The sequence below is a fragment of the Podarcis muralis genome, chromosome 2 (genome assembly GCF_964188315.1).
Source record: "Podarcis muralis chromosome 2, rPodMur119.hap1.1, whole genome shotgun sequence".
In the NCBI taxonomy this organism is placed as follows: domain Eukaryota; kingdom Metazoa; phylum Chordata; class Lepidosauria; order Squamata; family Lacertidae; genus Podarcis; species Podarcis muralis.
In genome coordinates, this window is record NC_135656.1 from 4,757,795 (window position 1) to 4,781,174 (window position 23,380).

Below are 23,380 nucleotides of genomic sequence, written 5' to 3' on the forward strand. Positions count from 1 at the left end.
AACAGGCCAGAACTTAGCTCCCAAAAACCCAGCATCTTGCTCCAAGAGGGGACAGCAAGGGAACAAGACAGCCATGTGTACATTAGGACGACTAGCCATTGCCCTGCTAAGGTGTGGCAAACTGCCATGAATCAATGAGGTGTCTCTCCACTGTTGTGGCTGGGTGCATTCATTAACCCAGAAACGCCAAGCTGTTGTGAATCAGAGGCAGCTTTGTGCCATATCTGAGATGGGTCCTTAGCAACAACCTCCCTCCCACGCCAGCTGAGGCAATTGTTGAGGGTTGGCTTTGTTGTTGTTTTTACAAAAATGCCAAAATAACCGTGATTTTTTTTATTGACTTGCCGCCTTTTGGAAATCCCCCCCCCCCCCATCAATTCCGCCTTTGAAATCCTGGTAATGTCAGCCCTACCCTAGAAAAGAAGGTCCCTTCTCACTTAAGGGAAGCACCACTCTGCATGTGAGCTAGAGAGAGCTCTGCTGTTGACTGCAAGTCAGCCTCTCCTCTTGCTAAGTGCTAGAGAGGGGCAGGCATTCTGCCAGTGCTCTTGGAAGCAGCGCGGTGGCTGTAATGGGCTCTGATGGGAAATCTATGGCTGCATCAAGGCCAGACTCTTTTTGAAGAGCTATTACAAGAGCCTCACATTCCTGCTCCTTTGGTCCTGCACATTAAAGACGCTGGAAGAGGCTGTTCTCAAAACAACGGCAAAAAATAGCTGCATCAGATTAAAGTGGCTATGAAATCACAGCACAGGAGGCAATTGCTACAAGCAAACAAATAGATGTGCTCCACCAGGCAGGTGTTATCTCTACATGACCTTTAAAGGAGGCCTTGAGATCACTGCATCCAAAGACCAGCGCCTACAATGTTGAACACCTTCATTAAAAGCAAGGTGCAGATACAGCCTGAGGACCACATCAGGCCCTTTGGGACGCGCACATCACCCCACCTTGCTCTGTGGAAATGAATATACTATCATCCGTATTGACAAGTGGGAGTTTGGAAATTTCTCATCACAGGAAATTACTTTTACTTTATCTTTAAATCTTACAGAAAACTGTTTTAAAATGGCAACTCAGTGGAAAATTCATAAACTATTCAATAATTAATGGCAAGTGTTGGATATTGATGTTAGAGGTGACCTTGTCCCCTTGCCGTGATGATGTGCAAAGGCAAACAAATACTGGAATATTGCTATCTGCAACAATGAACTGTCACCCATCTACAGATTACCTACAAATCATTTCATGGACCATTGAACAATACAATATGAACACCCAAAATACCGTATTTTTCTGTGTATAAGACGACCCCTATTTTGTTGAACCCAAAATTAAGAAATCAATATTTTGAACATCAAACAGAACAACTTTGATATTTTATTAAATATTCAAAGCACCGGTATATTTAGTACCGTAAACATCAAACAGAACCTTTTTTTCATTTAGAGTGCTCTTGTTCTGCCTAACCTGGCTTGCCGCAACAGTCCGCATTGGTTGGCGGAAGCGGTAAGTGAAATGAATGGCAGTTCCAGCAGCTTCTTCACAGCACCTGGGGTGGATTTCTTTAATTTGGCAAAACGTCCAGGGTTTTTTGTACTGAGTGGGTGCACTCCCTTTGAATGGAAACTGGGAGTGGAGTGTGCTGGACGGTAGGAGCCCACAGGTGAGAGCCGAAGTGTGTGTTTCTGTGTGCAAGTTAGGAAGGGAGGCTGGAGGAACTGGGAGCAGCAGCGACAGCAATGGCAACACTTCAAGCTCATGATGCCCGGCAGCTGTCCTGCTCTGCTGCCACCACCAAGGAAGCACCAGGTGAGAGATGAGGAGCTGCTGGCTGCCTCTCCAGCCCTCTTGGCTCTGGTCAGCTGCTCCACTTGCAACCTCCCAGGCATATAAGTGGCGGGTGCTGTTCCTGGGCCTTGGACGAGGAGGGAGCAGCTGCAGGGCCTGCTCAGCCCCCTTTCGGTTGGTTGGTTGGTTGGTTGGGTGGGTGTTTGGGGGGCACCCCCACTTTTTGGTGCATTGCCTGGAGTGCCTTTTCCAAGCTATGCTGTGCTTTTGCCCTTTCGGTTGTTGTTTGTAAACCTCCCACTGCAAAAGTGACACTCCTCATCCTCCCTTGCAGGCTTTAGATAAGATGTGTCTGTGTGTATGTGTGTGTGTTTTCTCCCGAAATAATATCTTGAAATATCCCTAGGCTTTCTGCACTACTGGTAAGTAGTGTTTTTCTTAAACATCCATGTATGAGATGACCCCCAATTTTTTACAGCGAAAAAGATCTGTCTTATACATGGAAAAATATGGTAATTTATTGGTAGAAGCGAGCCGGACATCTACTAACTATTAGAAATCAATGTACAGAAACTATAAAGGAAGTGGGTAATGGAAATCTGGAAGACAATTTAGTAACATTAGTATCTACCGTATTTTTCCGTGTATAAGACACACCCATGTATAAGACGACCCCTATTTATTTGAACCCCATTTTTTAAAAAAACACACGCACACCCTAATACAGAAGTGAAAGTCTGGATGATCGGCGGCGGCAAGTTGATCTTTTGAGGGCCATCGCCCTCATAATTTCCAGCATGAGGTGCATGCAGTACACCGTGGTGCAGGAGCAAAGGCAGCAGTTGGGGCTCCGCAATGTCCCCCTTGGTGGCAGCTGCTGCTGCTGCGGGGAAGCGAGGGGAAGGAGGCTCCCAAACAGGATCCCAAGGAAGAGTCGGGGGAAGGCAGCGCCCACTCTGCGCCATGCCATTGAGCAAACTGAGCTGAGGAAGGTGGTGAGCGGGCTGGGGGCAGGGTGGGAGTTTGAGAGGGGAAGAGGGGGGAAAGGAAAGAAGGGCAAGGAGAGGTAGCTGAGGCAGCTCTCAGCGGTGGCAGCTGCTCTTGATCCGGTGGTCAAACCAGCAGGGGCTTCAGGAGGCGAGCCAGTCACCAGCATGCAGTCCAGAGGGGGAGGAGAAAGGGGGGACGACAGCAGGAGGGACTGCCTCAGTCCCCCCACGCCAAAATCCCAGACATATGCTTAAATATTTAAAGAAATCCCCCCCAGGTGCCCATGTTCCATGTACAAGATGACCCCCAATTTTTTACTAATTTTTTTTAGCATTCTAGCATTTTTTTAAGCATCCGTCTTATACACAGAAAAATATGGTAAAAGGTCACCAGTTAAGTTATGGGCTGCGAATGAGCTATGCACACCAGTGATTTGCTACATAAATGCTAGAACAGGTGTAGCTGACATGGTGCTCTCTAGAACAGCACATGACCGTTGGAACAACTGGGAGGAAAATCACTCTCAGCAATTTTCAAGCGTTTCGTCAGGAAAAAAAGTTTGGGAACCACTAGCCCTAAGTTAGTGCCCAGAATCTAAGCTATGTGCTCCTGAATGCAATGCTCAGGAGCTTGGTGGCAGAAATGCGCGTGTTCCTTGGAAGAAAAGCCATTACGGCAAAAGTGTCCTTATGGGACAAAGCTTGAAAGGCACTGCTGCATGGTATCACGGCTCCTCCCCTTGTTTTCAACAGGTCTACTCTTTTACCAGTTCCTCTTTTTAGAACATAAAACTAATCCTCAAGGCAACTCACACTTAGCCGTGGTTTTATAAGAGGAGGTAGGCAATTATTTCAACTGCAGGCAGCAGCAGCATTTCACAGCAGGCCCTGCAAACTGCTGGATTTTAACAGCAGTTGTTAATATTTGAAAAATCTCCTCACCCCTGATAAAGGACTTAAAGCACTATTTAGAAAACCCAGTTCATCTTAGGGGTCCTGGACTGTACAAGCTTTGATGCACTACAGTAACATGTCAAGCGGCAATTACAAGCAAATCCCAAAATGCCTTGGCATGGATTCCACCTAGAGGTCACAGGCCATATCTGAGCTAAGCAGCCATAATGGCTTTAAGATTAACACAACAGTCTGGAGGAATCAGCTGCATGTTGATATTTAAATGTATGCACTGAGTCCTCTTAGCAACTATATAGTCATTTCATGCTGCTGGCACATGTGCTGTTTTTGTTTTAAAAGATCAGGATGCTGTTCTTAGAGAATGGCACACAGAGCTACTGCTCCTTTGGTCCCAGAGGAGAGCATCTCACTTCACCCATGATGTTCTTAAGGGTGCCCCCAAACAATTTTAAGTGGACACCTTCAAATGTGACGTGTGGATAAAGTGTTAGGAAACCCTTCTCTGAATTTTAGCAAATGCTGCCTACCTGATCACTACACCATATTTCTTTTTAAGGAAACCATAAGTTCTGTTTCAATAGCAGCCACTCAATTCTGCACGAAAGGCCCTATTACCGTATGTTTTGCTCTGTAAGACACACCCGACCATAAGACGCACCTAGTTTTTAGAGGAGGAAAACAAGAAACAAGAAAGCAACGCAAAGCCTCTTGAGTGAAGAGGGAGGAGCACCCCCACTGCGCTCAAGAGGCTTCAGCGATAGCTGCACAGCCTGTATTTGCTCCCTAAGATGAACACACTTTCCCCCTTACTTTTTAGGAGGGGAAAAGTGCGTCTTATAGAGCGAAAAATACGGTATGTGTGTCCCAATGCCTCAATGGAGCCAACCAGAATGTGACACCTGCACCAAAGTTTGTGCGGCAAAATACAATTCCATACAATTGTAGAGTTGCAAGGACACCCTAGTCCAACTCTGCTCAACTATAGCATCCCTGGCAGAAGGTACTCAAACCTCTGTTTAGATACTTCCAGCCAAAGAAGAGAGCCTGCCATCTCCCAAGGTGGGCTATTGCACTACCAAACAGCTTCTATAGTTATGAAAATTTATCCTGAGGCAGTCTCTCTCAAACTCTTCCCCTGACCCCTCATGGACCACTTGGAAACTGCCAGGTGTCTCAGTAGACCACTTAATAAACTTTTTCTTTTGTCCTACAAATTAAAGCACAAATGTAACTCATGCTTTAATAACATTCCCCCCTCCAGTGCTGCTTTATGACCATCACAGGCCCTAGGCTAGTCTTGCCAGCCTGTTTGAGAGCATATGCCCTGGTCAAAACAGCCTAGATATCTGCGTTTTGTGTGTGTGTGTGTGTGTGTGTGTGTATGCGCGCGCGCGCGCATGCGTGCATAATTGATCAGGTACAGAGCCAAGTACAGCTATTCTCAATTGTTCCCCCTTTCTTATTTGTTGACTACCTGCATGGAGCCCATGGACCACCAGTGGTTTGCACATCACTGTTTGAGAACCTCAGTCTTGATATTTAGCTGAAATCGGCTGTCATTTCCGCCCACTGGTTCTAGTCCTACCCATTCTGAGGAATGCTTCCAACCCAGGGCTAAACCTAAGAGGACACAGCACCCTCCTGAGACATAACCAAAGTTGGCCATGCCTACTCTGGAGCACCAGAGACTGTCACAACTAGACAGTCCAAGCCGGAGGGATTTATGTCCCCCAAATGTTTCCTTTGGTTTTACATGACAGATGGAAATTTTGTTGTGGACTGACCAGTCTGACTCATCTCTGTATTGTTGGGATGGGGATTAGAATGTGATGTCACCCCAGATCAGACTTGCTAACAATCTTCATTATTCATCTGATATTTGGAACAACGCACATGGTTTTGGCCACCCATCTCAAAGACAAAAAGCAAGCTGGGAAACGTGCAGGAAATGACTGCCATGAGATGTGACTGCCAATGACCTAGATGGATTTACAAGGTTCAGGGGAAAAACCATGAAAATATTTAGCTAAGTGGCGTCTCCATGTTCAAAAGCAGTATGACTGTCAAATAGCAATTGCAGGGGGTCAACACTGGGACAGGGGGTTATTACACTCTTAGTTTGCTTATAGGCTTTCCAGAGGCATCTTGCTGGCCACTGTGAGACGCTGAACTAGATGGACCTTCAGTCTGATCCCACAGGGCTTTTATTCTCTTTTGCTGAAAGTGAACTTCGCTCTGAAAGACTGGTTAGATCTAAAGGGCATTTCTGCATTTTAGTCATTTGTCATCAGCTTATACAAGATGACATCCTGCATCTTACCAGCAGCTAGGAGGAACTGTTATCAGAATTCTACCAGAGCCAGCCCAACCATTAGGGAGAGTACAGTGGCAGATTTAAGAAGCCACAAAAAGTGGCAGATCAGCCAATAATTTACTTTATTAGAAGATGTTCATTTTACTTGGGTGAGCAGGAAGCCATTTGGATTTTGTGTCACAAGCCACAAAATGTCTTTGCAAAGGCCATGAGAAGCAGCTTACTGCAACGCACAGAAAACCGCTTTTTTCAAGCCCTCCAGAGTGGCAAGATTTAGCAAAGACAAAAGGTTAGTAACTAGAAGTTTATCAGCACAAACACCAAAGCAGACGGAAGGCGCAGCTCCTTACCAGCTCCTTGTGTTTCCACCAGAGATGGAAAAAGGAAGGGGGGAGAGTTAAGAAGGAGAGGGGGAGAGAGATGGGGGAGAGGAGGGGAAGAAAAGACAAAAATTGTATTAGAAGGTTGTCACATGCACTACACACCAAAAGTTCAAACATATTTGCAGCACAAGAAAACCCATATCTGCCAAGCCTGATCCCCAACTCCAGTGTTTTATTGCTTCCAGTACCTTTGGTGGTACTTTTGGGAAGGTCGCAGCAAAGGGGGTTTCTTGAGAAGGGAAGTAATGAAGTTATGCATTCCCATATACCATGCAAGACTGCTATGCGGTTACTGAGTTAAGAAATACGGCAGCGAGATGTTAAGGTGAAGCCGCTATGCTCAAAGCACATGGGGGGAAATGAGATGGAGCAGTGAAAGTGGCATGTTAGTGCTGGCAGAGAGCATCCAAGCTAGTGCTGTCTCCTCCTCCTTACCCTGCTGTAAGAGTCGAACAAGAGCCTTCCTACATGCCTCTCCTTCCAAGAGGGTGGGTGGCCTTCAATAATTAACAGGGAAATGTTGTTTTTGCTGCAGTTTTAGATGGCGCCCCAACAGATCAAGCACAAAGGCCCAAGACTTTGAAAGAGAGGCATCTGAAGGCAATTATGGAAAGCAGAAGGTGGGAGGAAAAGATCCAAGAGAAGAACTGTCTCCTTTCATCCCTCTAGTTTGGGGAAATGAGATGCCAGTTTTTAAGCAGGGAAGTATCTATGGCTGTGGAGGGCAGGTAGAAACTTCAGGGGCGTCTGGCTGTAATTCTCACTCTTATCTGCTTGCTTGAGGTTGAAAAGAACTGGTGAAGAAGTGATACTGCTTAATTCACACTGAACTTTAAACAGGTCTAGAGCTGCAAGATGCGCCCATGTTGCCTTTTCCATTTGCCCTGCTGCTTTTCCCTGGGGAAACCCTTGGTTTAGCACTGAATTGGAACAAACAAGAAATCAGGTTTTCTGCAGATTGCTCATTTGTTCTGAGCTAAAGAGCAGGTTTTCCAGGGGAAAACAGCAGCGCAAAGGCAAAACCACTCAGACCCGTGTGGGACAAGTGGAAAACTGCTCAGACCCATGCTTTCTGGGCACGGGACAAGCAAAATGTGGGGTAATAGGATATCCTAGGATGCAGTTCTTCACAAATACAAATACACTACATTCTGAGAGAGCCGCAAAGGCCTTCCAACTGATAGAATGATGATTCGCAAGTGCTTAACCTCTGGAGAGTTTGGTGTGTGTGTGTGTGTGTGTGTGTGTGTGTGTCTCTCTCTCTCTCACACACACACACACACATACAGTGTGTTAACTTGCTCCCAGAGCAAAACAAGCCTTTGGTTAACCTAAGTGAGGCTTTGCCTTGGTTTGCCTTGCTGGCAAAGTGCTCAACATACTCCAATTCTGGTTCAAATCCCAGCTGATCACTGAAGGCTGGGATTGAGAACATGTCAAAAGTATCCTTGTGCCTCAGTGCCAGACAGGCAGTGAAGAAAAACAAGCAGGTCCTTCAAACTGTTTTCTCTCTCTCTCGACTTTAGCAAGCTGGCCACAGAAGCCAGCATCATTTTCCTAACTCTCTACAAGCAGTGACACAGCCATGTAATTTTAGACTTTGCACTTAATGGTACTGGATGGCGGCAGGTGGGGGGAGAACTATTTAGGGGGTAATTTGTATTACTTCAGAAGTGGTGACCTGGCCCTGCTGTATCTGCCAGCCCCTCCTGCAGCCCATTACTTCTGCCCCAAAGCCTGATGGCACCCACCGCCAGCCAAGGATTCAATTTGCCTTTATTAATGTCAGTCTCACTAGGTACCTGACTGACAGGGTGGGATGGAAATGACTCGCAGGTGCCAGAGAAAGACAGCTTGTTTTTTAGGAACCAGAGAGAGTCCTCGTGCTGCATTCTCTCCAGATGGCAAATGTGGAAAACTTCAAAGAGCATTGCTTGTCCCAGAATACCCAGGGGACTGGAAAAGATCCTCCTCAGGAGCATGCAGATGAAATGTGGAGGGGGTGGAGAGAGCAATCAAAGCACGTTTTACAGCAATGTGAGCCTCTCGCATATGTATGCATGGCTGCAGTATATCAGCTAAGTATTATTGTGCTCTTCCCCATTAGACGGTTGCCCCAACTGCTGGTTGCCTCTCCGCCCCCCCCTTCTTGTTGAGGTAACAAAGCACCCCACAGAAAGTTGCCACTTCTGCCTCCAGCACTTGCTGTTGGCAGGCACAAAAGTGCCCTCATATAAGAGAAGCTAAGTTGGAAGGAGCCCAGTGCCAGCTCTTCCTCTCACCTGTATATTCCTCGGAGGAGGAGGAGCCAGCAAAAAAGAGTGCTATTTGGTATGCTAAAGGTGTTGAGGATTCTCCCATACAAGCCTATTTAAGTCCTGCGGAAATCAGTGGGACACCCACACTCTTGAGCACACAGGTCCCACAAATTTTAATGGGCATCTAACTTTGATCATTCATGGCTTCCCTCCCACACAGAATCCTGGAAACTGTAGTTTACCCCTAACCAAACTACAGTTCCCAGCACCCTTTAACCATGGTTCCCAGGATTCTTTGGTGGGAAGCCATGTGCATAAACTGTATGCTGTGGATATGATCCTCTCTCTATCCAGGGATAATGAAGCAGGCGCTTCACTGGGCTCCAAGAGTCTTTTTCCTTAGTAGAAAACCTATTGGCATCATCAACCCAAACACATAACAAGATCACAGCATCCTTGTGCTACCTAGGGGGCATCTACACTGAGCCTACATTGCCTCAGCTCTGCCCTTCCAATATAGGGCAGCCATCAGCAAAGCATTCAGTGCCACTACAGTCACAGTCTGCACAAGGCTTCCCCACCCAAGGCAAGCAGAGAGGCAGCTAAACGGAGGCCACGTGACCAAGCAAGGAGTTGCCTGTGGCAGAGGGAACAAAGAAGAGGCTGGTATCTGCCTCCTGGGCTGTGAGGTAGGCTTGAAAGGAGCCATTTTTCTCAGCCTGACATTCAGCTGACACAGACATGGATTTCAATGACAGCAGTTTTAAGCCTGTGCTAAACTTTCCATATTGAAATCAATATGCTTGGTGGGGGGAAGGAAGGCTTAACTTTGGCAGAATCGTGCCTAGTTTTCTTTTTAAGTCCTAACAAAAGCAATAATGGAATGATTAAGACATCTGGCAGTCTCAGGTTTTTTTTGCTTCTTCTGAAATCATCCCCAAATTGGAGCGGGGGGGGGGGGGGCGGGAAGGGGGGAGACCCTGGGGAAAATAGGAATAAAATGTTAAGTGTTCTAAGAAAGGATGGGCTGCATCTTTCATCTTCAGAACTTCCCTTCTACATTCCACTCCCTTGTGCCCTTTCACCTCCGGGCACACAAATCTCCCACAATGCATTTCACATGCAGTGATCTTATAGAAAAGCAGGATTAAGAAAAAGGATTTCAAAATTTCAAGGCACCAGTATTAAAGATTTAGGAATCAGCCCTGCATAAGGCTGGAATGTATAGCATTGTAATTGTCAGATATATGTATATGTGTATATTTAAATTATAAAAAGCATAATCAAAATAAAATTTAAAAAGTAAAATTTGTCAAATACCCTTGTAAATCAGGTATTTAGGATTTTTTCGGCCCTGACTTGACAAGAGTGACACAAGAGCATCATAAAGGCAGCTTACAGATCACGCTGGTTGGGAAAGACTGCCAGGAAAATCAATGTTTCATCAGGTTTGGGTCTCCCTCCCCTCCAGATTTGCTCTTGCATACTCAGGGCAGGCTGTTACACTTTCAACAGGCTTAGAAGCTGCTCAGTTGTTTTCTCAGAATGAAAACACAGTTATTTTTCTACTTCACTTCTCTTCTACTTCCTTGCTCATTATTCATTCTGATATTAGCCTAGGTCTGTGCAATGTATCTGTGCCACACAAATAAGAGGGGTTGGCAGGGATGTGTATGCAGGGGCGAGGGGTGAACCTAACACGGCTGAAATGAGCGAGTCCATCACACAGCTCCTGCTCATGGAACTCCCAGGTGACCTGGGGCTTTTCACTGCCTCTCAGCCTAACCTACCGCATAGGGTTGTGCCAAGGATTATATGGAAAGGAGGGGAATCATGTGTGCCACTTTCAGACCCTTAGAGGAAAGGTGGGGTAAAAATGTAATAATATATAAATAGCTAACATCTTTAAAACGTAAAATGTTAGAAACAGATTGAATAAGTCTTAAAGAACTTATGATCTGGTGCAGATGCAACAAGTGTAATGATGGTTCCCTGCCAACCATGCATAGTTTGCAATTGGCGACCCAGCCTCATGAGAGCCTGCCCTGTCCCCCACCTCCTTCAAGCACAATTTCCCCCCTCTCTTCCCTTGTCAACTTGAACCTCAGTTTAACTGCTAAACTTCAGTGTTCTATCAGCACCAGTATTAACCATGGCTTGCAAACCCAAAACAAACCTTGGTTTCAATCTCCAGGTAAGATGGGAACTCTAGTCAGCAGGACATCATTGGAGATGCAATTATAAATCGTGATTAAATCTGACAACAAGTATGGAAGAATCCTCACTGGAGAGGGGAGAAGGGTGAATTCCTATGGCTGGCTCCTGCAAACCACAATTTTGATGAAGCCAGTATTATATCTGCATTGGTCTTCTTCTCCTATTGCCATGTCATCTGCATATTATATGGTGGCAAACACATGTAATTTTAAAGCCAGGGTTTACCACACTGTCCATGGCACGTGCGTTCCTATCTCAGGTAGGATGGAGAGCTGAGAAATGAAGTGAAAGGGAGCCATTGTACTGTAAGAATTGGAAGAGAAGGCTGGGCAGACCTAAACTCTGGGCAATGCCTTGCCCTACTCTTCAGAAGCTAAAACCATGATCCAAAACATTTGATAAGCCATGTTTTGAAAACAGATCAGTGTCTTATTTTCAAAAGCAGCCTAGAGTTGTACTTATGGGGGTGTTAATCTGCATTTACACACAACTTACTTATGACAACAAGTATTTCAGATGTCTCTGAAATACTTGTCTCTGAAATACTTGTGATAACATTTATGAAAGCCATCGATATAAAATTGATTTCTGTGCATAGATACAAATTTCAACTGGACTGCAACACTATACTCACTTAACCTGTGAATAAGTCCCACTGACCTCAACAGGGATTACCTCTCAGTAGTCTCATGTAGCATTCCACTGTAAAAATTACTGTCCTGAGGCTTAGGTGTTTCCTATGTGACATGCCTCAGACCCACCCAGGGTCATGACTCTAATTTTGCTGAATATCTAAACTAATCTGTCAAGAACGAGTTTTGTAAGGGAAGGAACACTTGCGAGATCCAGTGGGTTTAAAATGCAACAGACCAGGCATTCAAGCCAAACCATCCCTTCCAAGTTGGAAACCGTGATCCTAAATATCAGATGTGGAAGAAACTTGGTTGTTGCTTGTATGGCAAGGAGTGGGAAGAGCTCAGAGGCATGCATCTGACATACTTCAGAACTAAGAACCAGCACTCCAATGCAGATTCCCAGCCATACCTCCAGCCTGCAATGTCTGATACATCCTGCCCCTGCCAACCAACCTGCCTGGTTCTCCTATAATTTGTGCCACTTCAATACAAGCTACATTTATTCCCCTGAATAAGGCTGGGCGATAACTGGTTTTCAATACCGTGATATATCACCAGCAAACATCATGATATATCAATATATCATGATATCCGAAATAAATAAAGAACTATTCAGAGGCGAAAATGACAATGTCCTGCAACTGCTACTACTTAAGGGTCTAAAACTGATAAATGATAAATATTACCAATCACCTCATGGTCACTTTCAGCAGCAGGCAAGCCAAAATGCATCCCAACAGGACTTTCAATTGTCCTGAATACCACCATTTGGTATACAAGCCCAAAACCAAAAGTCCTGTTGGGGTGCATTTTGGCTTTCCTGTTGATGAAACTGAGTGTGTGATGATTGATAATATTGTCATTTATCCGTTTTAGACACTTAAGTAGTAGCAGTTGCCAAGACATTGTCCTGTTCACCTCTGTATAGTTCCATTCTTATTTCAGACATTGTGGTAGATTGTAATGTTTAACTGGTGACAACATTGCAATGTTTAGCTGGTGAGTTATCGCAATTTGGAAAACCAAATATCGCCTAGCCCTTACACACATTGTGACTTGTGATATATTGCCAGCTCAAATATTATGAAACACTTCAAACCGATTTTGGACAATATTCAGTGGTACCTCTGGTTACGTACTTAATTCGTTCCGGAGGTCCGTTTTTAACCTGAAACTGTTTTTAACTTGAAGCACCACTTTAGCTAATGGGGCCTCCCACTGCTGTCGCGCCACTGGAGAACGATTTCTGTTCTCATCCTGAAGTAAAGTTCTTAACCTGAGGTAATATTTCCGGGTTAGCGGAGTCTGTAAGCTGAAACGTCTGTAACCTGAAGTGTATGTAATCCGAGGTACCACTGTATTGATATATCGCCCAGCCCTACCCCAGAATCTACCATTTTACCCTTCAGAGTGCAAAAATAAGTATATTAATGCAACTTCTATTATACTTTCCCTTTCTCCTGAATCAACAGGCTGAAGTAAAATGAGGCTCCCTACTTCTCTTTCTCTCTCCTTTTCTTTTTCTTGAAAAAGCCTATAATCCTGAAGTTATTGCTTTCCTCTGTTCTGTGCAAGAGCCCCAGTGAAAAGATAACAGCACCATGAATCATTCACAAATATTATATATCAAAACAACCCTTGATTAATAATCATTGTTTCCCCACTGCCATATTATAAACAGGGATTTCAAAGTAATTAAAGAAGAGAAAAGTGCACAGTTACCCACATGCAAAACACAAAAATTCTAGAAGCATGCAGAGAAATAAAATAAGAAGAAGCATTTTTAATGGTCTTACTTGTGCAAACTAGTGTCCAGGCAAGGTGGTGTGAGGGGTGAAGGGGAAGAGCATTAGGAAAACTCAGATAAGTTCAAGTGTGCAACAGTTCAATACAAACACAGTTAAAACAGTTATCAGGCAAATTCCCAAAATCATAAGGCATCCTCTATGGCAGCTGCAAAGGAAAAAGCCTGTGGAACTAATAGCAGAGGTTAACAGAGCTGGATCAAAGGCCCCCAAAACCTTAGCGATTACATAACCTTCAAAAACAACATTAAACGCACACAAATGTCTTGCAGGTGCTTGTGGTACTCTCACTATAGCCACATTTAGTCCCAACTTTTGTGTCACAGTACAGGATGGGCAGAGATGTATTTGGAAACTGGGAGTTGCTAAATCAAAATGCAGCATTGTTATTCTCCACCTGTCATCTGGAGTGGTAGAGCCCATTTTACCACCTCATTCCCAGCATCTTCAGGGCAGGCCTAATTCTGAATGGGAAACCCACCTACCCACCCTATCAGTTTCATGGAGCTCTACTCGAGCCCGTGGGTTTCCCACACAACCATAAACCAGGGCTGTGTGTATTGTGCAATCCTACACCATCAAATATTTTAACTGTGTGCAGAATTCTACTTCCTGAGAATCTCAGTTTTTGTTTTGAGGGCTGTTTCTTTGTCCTTATAACTGCGAAAAAATAGGCTGAAGGTACGTGGGCGATGCTTTAAGGGCAAGAGGCACACTGGATAGGGTATGTCGATTTGCATCATTTAGACAACTTACAGAATTCAGCTTGCCGTGGGCAAAAGTAGAATACATATAGCCATGCCCATAAGGCAGGAGCAGCCAACACGATGTCCTGCAGACGTTGTTGGACTGCAATTTCCAGCAGTCCATGGCAAGAGATGATGAGAGCTGTGTCCCAAAACATCTGGGAGGCACCACCCTCCCTACTCCTGCCATAAGCTATTCTTTCCAAAATAGGCCTCAAATAGCTTATACCCTCACAGTACATCCACATCCAAAATCTGACATGTGACCAATCACACACACAAATGGACATTCATGCTGTGAGGTTTTAAAATTTCCTCAGAAGTGGACATGTGATTCTTGCTTCTTGCCACTTGGCTGCCATTTTCCTCACTGAAAGGAATTTTTTTACAAAAAATTGTAAAGAACATCATTAGAATTTTAACTTTAAAGCCCAGTGACTGACACCGAATGATAAATACCTACGTGGTTCTCTTCTCTCATATTTCATATTCATATCTTGTCCATGTCCTTCTCTCCCCCCACTTCATTCCTTCTAGGACTCTCTTCTATGTTTATACTGTAAAATGTCATGTCCACTGATGACATTAATAGTAAAGCCTTCCAATACAAAACATATTAATTCTGAGAAAACAAAGTGTTATGAGTTCATGCCGAAAACTCTTCTTCTTCACTCAACCTCCCGCTCCTCTCCACCCCCCAGAACCCTCCGAGAAGGAAGCTGATGCTCCACCAGCCTGTCCTTCCCTGTAAGGTTATCAAGCAGTGATGCCTGCAAAGAAGAAAGGCTTTGCACACCTCCCCCAAGCACTGACCTACTTTCAAGGAGTGAATCATTTATAGGATGGAACCTTTATGCCAGCTCCCATCAGAGGAGCTCCTGTGCTCCCAACTTTTCATCTGGACATCTTTAATGGCAGCCTCTTAAAATCCGTAGCAACTAGCAAAAAGAGCACTGCTTCTCTCTTTTGCTTTCTCAATGCTTCTACCTCTTGCTTCTACCTCTTGATTCTACCTCTCCCAACTCAGAGATCTGTCATTTTTGAGCATTTAGAAACTATTCAAGTGAGGAGAACAACAGTTCCTGTCATTTATTTTCATGGAAGGTAATGACAGGATTAAAAACTGTGATTCCGTCAACTGCAATCCAATCTGCAAGCAACCCAATCTGCAAGCGCTGCCTCAGTCACCATGAAGCAAGCAAAGCCTTGAGCCTGTGCATAGCCAATGTGGTGTTTTCCAGGTAAGTAGTGGGCTCAGATGTGTGGCCCTCCAGATGCTTTTGAAGTTCAACTCCTATCCGTCCCAGCCAGCATGACCAATAGTCAGGGGTGAAGGGAGCTGGGAGTCCAATCATATCTGTGTCATTAATGCCCAGGTAACTCAATGGATTGAATACTGTTATGTTATATGGGGCTGCCACTGAAACTTCAGCTGGTGCAGAGATGGAGAATCTGTGACCCTCCAGATATTGTTGGACTCCAACTCCCATCAGCTTCAGCCAGAATGGCCAACAGTCAGGGATGATGGAAGATGGAGTCCAACAATGTCACTAGAGCTATACCTTCCTTGGTGGCCAAATTTCTTTTTTTAGCTTTTAAGCGTCGCAAGACTATAATTGACTGTATTGATATGGGGCTATCTGTTTAGCCCATTTTAGTGTTGGCAAAGTTCTAAAATCTTCCTGGATGTTTTAACTGTGTACTGACAAATGTACTTTTTCTGACTGACGGTCGAATAAAAGGTTGATGATGATGATGGAGTCCAACAACTCTTGAAGGTCCACCAGTTCCTCACCCCTTCCCTTGTTGTAGATTCAAAAGGGACCCCAAGGGCCATCTAGTCCAACCCCCTGCAATGCAGGAATCTCAACACATGGTTCCCATCCAATCCGAAACCATATTGGAACTTGCTTAGCTTTGCAAATGTGCTAGCAGTTTTATTCCTGCCCCAATGGTCGCCCTCCCAACTCATGAAGGGGAATTGGAACAGTGACAGGACAGCAGAGCTAGTACACGCTTCCCTGCTTTTATGTGTTTACTTCACACACATAAATAATGCCTTCCCACACACATCTTTGTACCCCTCAATTACCTTTACCTTTAACCTGCCACCATTCCCCTCCCTGGCGAAACAACTTTCATGCAGTATAAATTCCAGCCCAATATGGGGTTTTAAAATTAAGTGCGGTTTTAGTTAGTGCAAAGCACATGATGCTATGTAAAAAAGGTGCAAGTTTCCTTAAACAGCTATGTTAATTATTCACGCTAAATATGGAATCTTAATTTGATATGGTGCAAGATTAGCAAGTTTCTGAATCCTATGCAGAAAACCAGATGTTCCAACCATAAGGGCAGGGTCAAAATGTTATATTTTTGGAATAGGTAGCCACTAGTATAAAATGTTTAAGGACCCAGGTGCTGGGGATTTATGTCAAGACTACGTAAGGGAACTGGTGCCTCAACTGTTCCCCTCAGCTAGCATTGCCAAAGTAATGTATTATTCAAACCCTCCTCCCTCACCCTCCCCTCCCCACAGCCAGTTACTATGAGTTACTATGTACCTCATGCAATTCCTCTCAGGAGTATTGCATGCTTAGAAGGAAACGCAGCTTCTGTGCAGCCCACACCAAAGCACTTAAGGGCAAACAATACCAGGTTGCATGGCTGGTTTTCACAGGGAGATAGGACAAAATGCTAAAACACAAACCATGACTGCTGGAGTTCAGCATCTATTTACTAGTATCCCTCCTTGACAGAGAGGGTGGGTGCTACAGAAAGCCACAAACCAAACATTTTGCAGGATATGCAAGAGGAGAATCACATCCAAGACTCAAATATGAGCAGCCATCACATTTGAAACATCTTGTCTACGCATCAGCATTCATGGAGAAGCATTTCCACAAACTGCAAGGGTAGACATGATAGAGGCTCTTAAAAGTATGACTGATGCAGAAGAAATATTTTTTTTCTCCCCCCTTTTCACAATACTAGAATTTGGGGTCACCGACTGAAACTGGTTGGCAGTAGGACTAAGAAAGACAAGAGGAAGTACTTGGTGTGTGTGTGTGTGTGTGTGTGTGTGAAGTTATAATTCCCTGCTGCTGAACAGCTCCCACACAGTGTGTAATTTAACAGATGGAATTCATAACCACAAGAAATGGTAATGGCCATGGCCTTAAGATGCCTTGTAAGAGTATGCTAAATTCTTCAAAGATAAGTCTATCAAGGGAGGTTAGGCATAATAATTAAAGAGACTCTCCATTATCAGAAACTGCATAGGCTACATAGGCCAACAATTCCATGGCCCATTTTCAAGCTTCCTAGAAGCAAATGGCCGGCCATAGCTGGAAACAGCATGATAGACTAGATCAGTGATGGGAAACTGGTGGCTTTCCCACCAGGTGATGGACTTCAGGGGGTGGGAGCTGTCCATCAGCACCAGCCAACATGGCCAATAGCCAGTGATGGTGGAAGCTGTAGACCAGCACTATCTGGAGAACCTTAGGCTTTTCACTTGATGAATGTAAAACAATGATCCAAGTTCATCTGGTCTAGTGTTGCCTACTGCAACCTTTCCCTTTCTGATGCCCTCTAGATGCTTTCGAGTACAAGTCCTAGCCAGCATGGTCAGCAATCATGGGAGTTGTAGTCCAAAGCATCTGGAGGGCACCAGGTGGGGAAGGCTCTGGAGGGTCTCAGGAAAAGAAGAGTCTTACTCAGGGCTAGTACCAGAATTTCTTTAATTGGACCTGCAGGAACAGAACCTGAGACCATCTTGCAGTGTTACCATTGAACTATGGTCCCTCTTCTGAAAAGCCATATGGAAGACAAAGGCTGGCAAACAAAAATTCTGTCTCAAACTCATTGTGCTTTGCATTTTTAGCCTGCATCCACAGCATTTCCCCAGAAATAAAATGCAATGTATCATTTTCCAGCCTTAATTTTTTATTTAAAAACTCACCTTTCCTCTAGAAAGGTTAGGGTGTCAGAATTAGGAGTAAAGGCAACTCCCAATTTGTGCAGGGGTTATGTTGCAAGGTACCACACACTTAAATGAAATTGTGTATATTTGAAACACCATTGAGAAACCCTGCAAAGACCCCATTCCAACACTGCCCCGCCCCACCCCTTTTTGTGACGTTTCCAGGTCACTTCTGGGTTCGGCAAGATACGTAGTTGCACACATATTGAACACGAATGAATGGGGAGTTGTCTGTATTCCATTGCATCCAGTATGGCACATGTTCTTAATAACAAGGGGGGCCCAAATGGCAAGATGACTTTACTGCAGATGTGGCCAACCACATTCAAAATAGTGATGCACTGCTTGGAAGGATGCCCACAACCATTGGGGAATGCAACTGCACTGAGAGACATGCTTAAATAACCTGCATATGTTGATTTCTGGAGTATGGCAAGCCATTCCTGTGCATCCACTGCCATATCCAGGAGCCTGCTTTGCGCACATTAGTGTAAACACTTTGGGGGGGGTTCATTTCAAATGATGTGTCAGAAGCCGCCACCCCCTTCCCATGATAGTGGAGGTACATGACTGGATTGCTAAAGTCTGAGAGACAACATGTGCAAACATTGCAAGCAACTACCACATACTAAAAAGGCTGCACAAAACTAGGAATAGGCCAATCCAGTACCTTAATTCTAAGCAGACACTTTAAGCACCCTTCCAAGAATCTGGGCAGCGGTTTCTTAAACATGAAGCTAAGTCCAAGTTCTGACACTTGGGCTGCTTTCTCCTGGTTCCTTCATGTACAGCCACAGCTGCATGGGGGCTATTTTTCCATTATGTTCAATTCGAACTCAAGCCAAAAGATGGGTGTCCATCACTCATTTTAAATCAGAAGGCTGTGGACTGCAATTCTGAGCGTTATTATATGGATCTAAGGGACCCTGAAATCAATGGGAGTGATTTCCAAAGTTCACAGGACAAGGAACTCAGAAGCTATAATTATAATATTTAGATTTCAAATAAGAATTAAGCTACTGGATAACTATTCTTCCCCGTTCTGATGCACATCCAAGGAAAGTCATACTAGTGAGTCTGTGTGCTGCTTTCATGGAAATGGTCTCAGACCTCAAACAGCTTGAGAGCTACTACTTGAAATGGCTGAAAATCATTGCAGCAGAAAAAGTACTAAAGTCCAGGATTCACAGGAATATGGATACTTGGCCCATCTAGTCCAGCATCCTGTTCTCACAGGTGACATGCAGATGCTTGGGGGAAGCCTGCAAGCAGAACATGAGCACAATGGCCCCTCTCTCTACCTGTGTTGGCACACCTGACCCCTCAAGGTCATAACGGTTGGCAATGACCGATGCACAACTGTCAAAGTTGGTTCACAGGTTGGGGAAGAAAAAGTCTCGACCAACCAGGCCAAAAACTTTCTCACACCCCTGTCCAAGGAACTAAGGAGCAGTTACACATGGGAGTATCCTATTTCATCTTCACTTTCTGAGATAGATCAGCCTAAAAGAGAGAAACTGGTCCAAAGTCACCCAGCAAGCTTCCTGGCTGAGTCAAGTCCCTTACCTCTAGTCCAGGAGTCAGAATCCTTTTTCAGCTGTGAGCCTGTCCACCGTCCCTCAGACCATTTGGTGGGGCGGACTATATTGGGGGTGGGTGGGAATGAACGAATTCCTATGCCCCACAAATAACCCAGAGGTGCATTTTAAATAAAAGGACACATTCTACTCATGTAAAAACACGCTGATTCCCAGACCGTCCGTGGGCAGGATTGAGAAGGTGATTGGGCCGCATCCAGCCCATGGGCCTTAGGCTGCCTACCCCTGCTCTAGTCTAACTCACTACACTTCATTGTTACAAGTAATTTTATTTTTTTATGGGCCATTTTTCTCAAGTTTATTTTTGTTTATTTTGCTCTCTTAAGATTGGTAACCCAACACAAGATTTTGAATCTTTATTCAGTCCTATTGCAAATAAAGGAACGGAAGACAAGACCTGGAACATACCAGCATGGAGATGCCACTGCCCTTGCAAAGTTCAGACCAAATAATGAAGATCAGTCAGCCCAGCTAGTTAGTTGTGACAAATCCAGTCTGTTGTGACAAATCATTCAATGCCAATTTAGGAGAGAGGGAAGCATTTTCTTTACTATGGAAAGCTTAGAGCAGAATTACTTGTTGAAGAAGGAAAGCGGCAGCAAGTGAAAGGTTAACCACACACTGCTTCTCTGCAGCAAATACACACACACACTCCACTTTGTACCTTGGTGAAAAACCCAGAATTGTGACTCTGATGCTACAGCACTACCCCAAAACAACTGGAAGGACATACCAGTTTTCAAAGGCCGATGTTCAGATATTGCCTTCTCCTTAGCTATGAAATCCAGAAGCTCCCCGCTACCCCTGCACAAAACACCCCTTTTGTAAAATGAAAGCTGAGGTTATTTTCCTCAGGGTTTTCTCAGAATAACCAAATTTCATGTTGCTTTATATTATCTGTAGCCAAACAAGCCACTCTATACCACTACAGTTGCAACAATCCAATTGTGTTTAAAACTAGGGACAAACAGCCTCACCCATAAAACACACTTTTTGCCCATCCTTATGCAAACACTGTAGCTAAACTATGATGGATTCAGATCTTGGTAGAAATTCTACTAAAGACCACAACGTAACATAGGTGCTGTTCACTACTCATCTGGACTGAGCAAAGATTGATCCAGGTGAGTAAACAAAGAGAAGCACCCACCTATTGCTCCAGCCAATACAGCACCTGGCCATCTCACATTCTCAGAAAATTACAGCAAATACTGTAAATGAAATTAAAGCCTACACAAATGGGGGTGGACATAATGTATAGGCATGGCAGCAAAAGTCTGATGCTATTGCTGGTTAACTGTAAGAAATGCAGGAAACACTTTTCATTATAGATTTTAGATTTCATCAGAGATTGATTGGTGTTAAAATAGAATTGTCACCAATGGAAGAAGCACCAAGAGATGTACGCATCACAAGAGAACTCATGTTCAAGGAACACTCACAGCACAACTCTATACATGTCTACTCAGGAATATATCCTACTGAGCTCAATGGGACTTCTGGATCCTCTTTTAAAGTCATCCACTTTGATGACTATTACTTTGGAATGACATACTTGTGCCTATTTTCTCAGCTCTGGACAGAGCCCTGGTTTCTAAACATCTGATGTTTGCTCCTGAAATCCGAAATATTTTCCAGCCATGAACATGCAAAAAGATTTATTCTCCAATATAAATGTGAAAACAGCCTAGCTTATACCACTTGCAAAACCAAACCTCACTCCTGGCAACATTGTTGGGTACAAAAGTCTAGAACTAGACTGTCAGGATTTAAGGTTAGTTTGCCATTTCTAATTTCAGATACCAAACTGATGTTGATATATGAACAAAGGCGGCACAATTCATCTATCACTCTCTTACGAGCAATTAATGTATTTTTCTGTATCTCCTGAAATCCATTTTCCTGGACCAGGGCTATCACCATAGCATACAGTTGTTAATACCCTATATTCATTTCAGCAAGGGTCCCATAAAAGAGTTGCTATTTAAAATCAATGAATGCCTCCAGCATAGGGTTTTTGACCAAAACCTTCAAGATTACTTCAGGAGGGCTTTGCACTCTGAAGATAAAGGCATCCAATTTCATGTCTTTTGTCAAAGGCAAACACAGCTCTTTCCTGGCAAGCAGGAAAGTTCAAAAGCTTTCAAATCTTCAACTTTTCTACCAATAATTTAAACATCTAATCTCAATTTAAAGGAATGTTATTAAGGAGCAGCACGAGCCCTCCTTAGATATCCATAGTTTAGAAATATTTTGTAGAATCCGATTATGAGGAAATTATTGTCACTGGGGTAGACAGATGTTCACAAAATTCATTATTTTTTGGGAGCTGCTGAATGCTTTCCACCTTATTTAACTTTAAGAATGATTTCGATATCCAGATCCTTTAAAAAAAAGATTTAAGCTACCAAATTCTATCACATACCCACCCCATACACCCTTTCACCCAGTCAAATCCACAGCAGCATTAAGTAGCACAAGTCACTTTGGTCAAAAGAAACATTTGGAGATGGTTTGAGGGCTTGGCACACCCACATAACACAACCAGAACACTACTGAAGACATGAATAAGTGTCACATGATCTTACCGCATCAAACTCTGCTTGATCGTCTTCTGGGAGATCACTTGTTTCATAAACATCAGGCTCATTCCTGGCCTGGAAAACACAAAAATAATCCAGTAAGGCCAGAGTCAAAGAGACAGAAGGTCAGAACAGACCCAAAAGTGTTCTAAGCAATGATATGCCCTCAAAGCAAGAATGAATAAACTCTCATCATCCAGACAATCAGAGAACAGAAGTCAACAAGTAAATCCACAAAAGTCACAAATATTGGTACTAGCCCACCGGCCCTTAACTTAAAAGAACATCTATGGCCTAAAACCGTAGATTTCAAAACTTCTTTCTTAAGGGAATCCTTTCACTGTGGACATATCTTCTGAGGATTGCTTGAGAACACTCAGCTCATTTGAGAAGCTGGTCAAGCCTGTCTGAACTTTGAGAAGGTCCTAAAGCACATTAAACACTTTACTGCTTTCTTCCTTTACTGGCCTCAACTAGAGCCAGGGCTTTTTCGGCCGTGGCCCCAATCTGGTGGAACGCTCTGTCACAAGAGACTAGGGCCCTGCGGGACCTGACATCTTTCCGCAGGGCCTGCAAGACAGAGTTGTTCCACCAGGCCTTTGGTCAGGGCGCAGCCTGACTCCCTCCTCTGGCAACCTGCACAGTATTTTGGTTGCCATCAATTTGATTTTAATTAATTTTTATAATGAAATATTTTAGAAGGTGTGATTATTCAACTATTTGGTTATTTGATTGTTGTTAGCCGCCCTGAGCCCAGCTTCGGCTGGGGAGGGCGGGATATAAATAAAATTTATTATTTATTATTATTATTATTCCTTTCTAGGGAATAATGGTAGTGGTGGTAAAGTTCTCATTATAGGATACCTGTCTACTACTACTTACCACTAAGGAACCTGATTAGCTCACATTAAACCCCAGGGGTGAGCACATATCAATCTCTGATGGGTGTCACTAGAATATAACCTTACTGTACAAAGGTAAGAATCATACCAATTGCTCCGACAACTTTTGCATCTGGGCATGCAGCCCCTGAAATGTTCCCCACAAAGAATGTGGCTCTCGGGTTAAAAAAGGTTCCCCAAAGATATAAAGTAGAAGAAAATGGATGGGGCATGTATAGATAGGATATGTTGCTCTTTACATGGGACCTCAAGTCATGCCACTG

General features: G+C 44.0%; 1 protein-coding gene across 1 annotated transcript in view; it reads right to left on the reverse strand.

The window, feature by feature from the left end:
- DCTN2 (dynactin subunit 2) overlaps positions 1–23,380 on the reverse strand; it is a 40,601-nt gene that overhangs the window by 15,992 nt on the left and 1,229 nt on the right. Inside the window, exon 2 of the mRNA XM_028721308.2 lies at positions 22,222–22,290. Coding sequence (XP_028577141.2) covers positions 22,222–22,290 — 69 coding nt within the window. The remainder of the gene's footprint in view (positions 1–22,221; positions 22,291–23,380) is intronic.